At 42.5% G+C, this 4,218-nt stretch overlaps 1 protein-coding gene across 1 annotated transcript in view; it reads left to right on the plus strand.

Annotated features, from left to right (window-relative positions):
- The window catches only part of LOC112072536 (epithelial cell-transforming sequence 2 oncogene-like), a 45,136-nt gene that overhangs the window by 13,576 nt on the left and 27,342 nt on the right, over positions 1–4,218 (plus strand). The window contains 5 exon segments of the mRNA XM_070439834.1: positions 2,341–2,503; positions 2,654–2,909; positions 3,688–3,757; positions 3,759–3,841; positions 3,844–3,931. Coding sequence (XP_070295935.1) covers positions 2,341–2,503; positions 2,654–2,909; positions 3,688–3,757; positions 3,759–3,841; positions 3,844–3,931 — 660 coding nt within the window.

Here is a 4,218-nt window from a genome sequence, read left to right on the forward strand (position 1 = left end):
CAGACCCTCCAATGCCAGCTGACCTGTGCGGCAGAGCAGAGGTCACGAGGGTCAGGAATGACATCACATAAAGAGACAGGAACGCTGGCAACACGGAGGTGAAGTCCACGCGCATCACCGGCACCATCTGCATCAGCCAATCCCTGCAGGACCTGGGTCACGGAGTCAGAGATTAGAGCCCCTCGTGGAAAAAATACTACTGAATTACTACATAAGATCAACAGCAAACTAACAAGGTTTTTACTACTGAATTACTACACAAGATCAACAGCAAACTAACAAGGTTTATACTAGTGGATTACTACACAAGATCAACAGCAAACTAACAAGGTTTTTACTACTGAATTACTACACATCATTACTACACAAGATCAACAGCAAACTAACAAGGTTTTTACTACTGAATTACTACACATCATTACTACACAAGATCAACAGCAAACTAACAAGGTTTTTACTACTGATTACTACACATCATTACTACACAAGATCAACAGCAAACTAACAAGGTTTTTACTACTGAATACTACACAAGATCAACAGCAAACTAACAAGGTTTTTACTAGTGATTTGCTATTGAGATATGTAGGAACCAGTGGTGTTTTATGTAACGTTAGTCATTTAAAGTGGTAATGAGTGATGCATTGGGGCGTATCACTAATGGTGACCATTAGTATCACTAGTATTAGTATCACTAGTACCATTAGTATCACGAGTATTAGTATCACTAGCACCATTAGTATCATTAGTATTAGTATCACTAGTACCATTAGTATCCTTAGTATTAGTATCACTAGTACCATTAGTATCACTAGTATTAGTATCACTAGTACCATTAGTTATCTTATCACTAGTACCATTAGTATCACTAGTATTAGTATCACTAGTACCATTAGTATCATTAGTATTAGTACCATTAGTATCACTAGTATTAGTATCACTAGTATTAGTACCATTTGTACCATTAGTATCATTAGTATTAGTATCACTAGCACCATTAGTATCACTAGTATTAGTATCACTAGTATTAGTACCATTAGTACCATTAGTATCATTAGTATTAGTACCATTAGTACCATTAGTTCATTAGTATTAGTATCACTAGTACCATTAGTATCACTAGTATTAGTATCACTAGTACCATTAGTATCATTAGTATTAGTCCATTAATCACTAGATTATATCACTAGTATAGTACCATTAGCACCATTAGTATCATTAGTATAGTACCATTAGTATCACTAGTATTGTACCATTAGTACCATGTATCATTAGTATTAGTATCACTAGTATCATTAGTATCATTAGTATTAGTATCACTAGCACCATTAGTATCATTAGTATTAGTATCACTAGTATCATTAGTATCATTATCACTAGTACCATTAGTATCACTAGTATTAGTATCACTAGTATTAGTATCACTAGTATTAGTATCACTAGTATTAGTATCACTAGCACCATTAGTATCATTAGTATTAGTATCACTAGCATCATTAGTATTAGTATCACTAGCACCATTAGTATCATTAGTATTAGTATCACTAGTATCATTAGTATTAGTATCACTAGCACCATTAGTATCATTAGTATTAGTATCACTAGTATCATTAGTATCATTAGTATAGTACCATTAGTATCACTAGTATTAGTATCACTAGTATTAGTATCACTAGTATTAGTATCACTAGTATTAGTATCACTAGCACCATTAGTATCATTAGTATTAGTACCATTAGTATCACTAGTATTAGTATCACTAGTACCATTAGTATCACTAGTATTAGTACCATTAGTACCATTAGTATATTAGTATTAGTATCACTAGCACCATTAGTATCACTAGTATTAGTATCACTAGTACCATTAGTATCACTAGTATTAGTATCATTAGTATTAGTATCATTAGTATTAGTATCACTAGTATCATTAGTATTAGTATCACTAGTACCATTAGTATCATTAGTATTAGTATCATTAGTATTAGTATCATTAGTATTAGTATCACTAGTACCATTAGTATCACTAGTATTAGTATCACTAGTACCATTAGTACATTAGTTATAGTATCACTAGTACCATTAGTATCACTAATGGTCACCTTGTTAGTTTGCTGTTGATCTTGTGTAGTAATGATGTGTAGTAATTCAGTAGTAAAAACCTTGTTAGTTTGCTGTTGATCTTGTGTAGTAATCCACTAGTATAAACCTTGTTAGTTTGCTGTTGATCTTGTGTAGTAATTCAGTAGTAAAAACCTTGTTAGTTTGCTGTTGATCTTATGTAGTAATTCAGTAGTATTTTTTCCACGAGGGGCTCTAATCTCTGACTCCGTGACCCCAGGTCCTGCAGGGATTGGCTGATGCAGATCGTGCCGGTGATGCGCGTGGACTTCACCTCCGTGTTGCCACGGTTCCTGTCTCTTTATGTGATGTCATTCCTGACCCCTCGTGACCTCTGCTCTGCCGCACAGGTCAGCTGGCATTGGAGGGTCCTGGCTGAACAGGTGAGGGGTGAGAGGTTAGAGGTTAGGGCTCGTTATCTTTCTCCATCGCTCCCTCTCTCTCTCTTCCTCTTTCTCCCTTTAGTACTGTGTGTGTGAGGTTAACCCCCTCCCCCACACACACACACACACACACCTCCTCTCTCTCCGTAGGACTGTCTCTGGTCGGTGAGGTGTGTGCGCCGGGGCTGGTTCCTGCCCTATAATCCAGGGGAAAGAGAGTATGGTGGCTGGAAGAGCCACTATGTGTCCTGTGTGTCCACTCTGGACTGGCTGACACCCAGAGAGGCAGCACAAACGTACGGCACCCTCAACATGCCCTGCTCAGGAGAGCGGGAGGAGGAGGAGGAGAGACGCAGGGAGAGGAGGATCAGACACACCATCAGGGAGAGAGTGGAGGAGCAGAAGAGTGAGTGAGAAGAGGAGAGGAGAGTGGAGGAGAGGAGGGTAGAGAGTGGAGGAGAGGATGAGAAGTGGAGGATGAAGTTGAGGAGAGGAGAGAGTGGAGGAGAGGAGGATGATTGGAGGAGAGAGTGGAGGAGAGGAGGAGCAGAAGAGTGACTGGGAGGACAAGAGGAGGAGAGGATGAGAGTGGTGGAGAGGGGTAGAGGAGGAGAGGAGCAGAAGAGTGACTGGGAGGAGGAGAGGATGAGAGTGGTGGAGAGGGGTAGAGGAGGAGAGAGGATGAGAGTGGAGGAGAGTAGAGGAGAGTGGAGGAGAGTAGAGAGTTGAGGAGAGGATGAGAGTGGTGGAGAGGAGGAGCAGAAGAGTGACTGAGAGGACAAGAGGAGGAGAGGATGAGAGTGGTGGAGAGGGGTAGAGGAGGAGAGGATGAGAGTGGTGGGAGAAGGGTAGAGGAGGAGAGGAGCAGAAGAGTGACAGAGGACAAGAGGAGGAGAGAGGAGGAGAGGAGCAGAAGGGAGAGGAGAGGATCAGCTTTGTGGTGCTGTATGACCCAGCTGGTAGAGCATGAGGCCAGGATAAGTGGCTTTGGATAGAAGCATCTCTATTACTGTGTTGGATTACATACAGAGTTGGGGTAGAGGTGGCAGCCAGGGTGGATGATGGATTAGATACAGAGTTGGGGTCAGAGGTGGAGCCAGGGTGGATGATGGATTACATACAGAGTTGGGATCAGAGGTGGCAGCCAGGGTGGATGATATCTCCTTTCTCTGTGTTCTCCCCAGGAGCTTCGCTGAAGTCCAGACCAGCCTGGAGGAGCAACAGCAACAGACCAGGGGGAATAGTGGTCAGCCGTCCCGGGAGAGAGGCTGGTGCCTGGGAGAACGAGGAGCTTTCAGGCCTCTCCCTCCTGGTTGTCAGACAGAACGGGACGTTTCTGTTAACCCCTGACGTCAGCCTTAACTTGACCCCCACTCTGACCCTGGAGAAGACCCAGCTCTCCAGCCATGTGAGGTCCCAGGCCATGAGGTGAGAGGCCGTGCCCAATCATAGATATAGACCTCACCAGTTTGGTTCATGGGACAGTGTGTGTGTGTGTGTGTGTGTGTGTGTGTGTGTGTGTGTGTGTGTGTGTGTGTGTGTGTGTGTGTTGCGTGTGCGTGTGTGTTTGGTTCAGGGCCAGTGTAATATAACCTGTATTTGATACTGTATGGTTCAGGGCCAGTGTATATAACCTGTATTTGATACTGTATGGTTTCAGGGACAGTGTATATAACCTGTGTATTTGGTTCAGGGAAGTTGTGTATACACCTGTA

Source organism: Salvelinus sp. IW2-2015, unplaced genomic scaffold, assembly GCF_002910315.2.
Source record: "Salvelinus sp. IW2-2015 unplaced genomic scaffold, ASM291031v2 Un_scaffold1953, whole genome shotgun sequence".
NCBI classification, from domain to species: Eukaryota; Metazoa; Chordata; class Actinopteri; order Salmoniformes; family Salmonidae; genus Salvelinus; species Salvelinus sp. IW2-2015.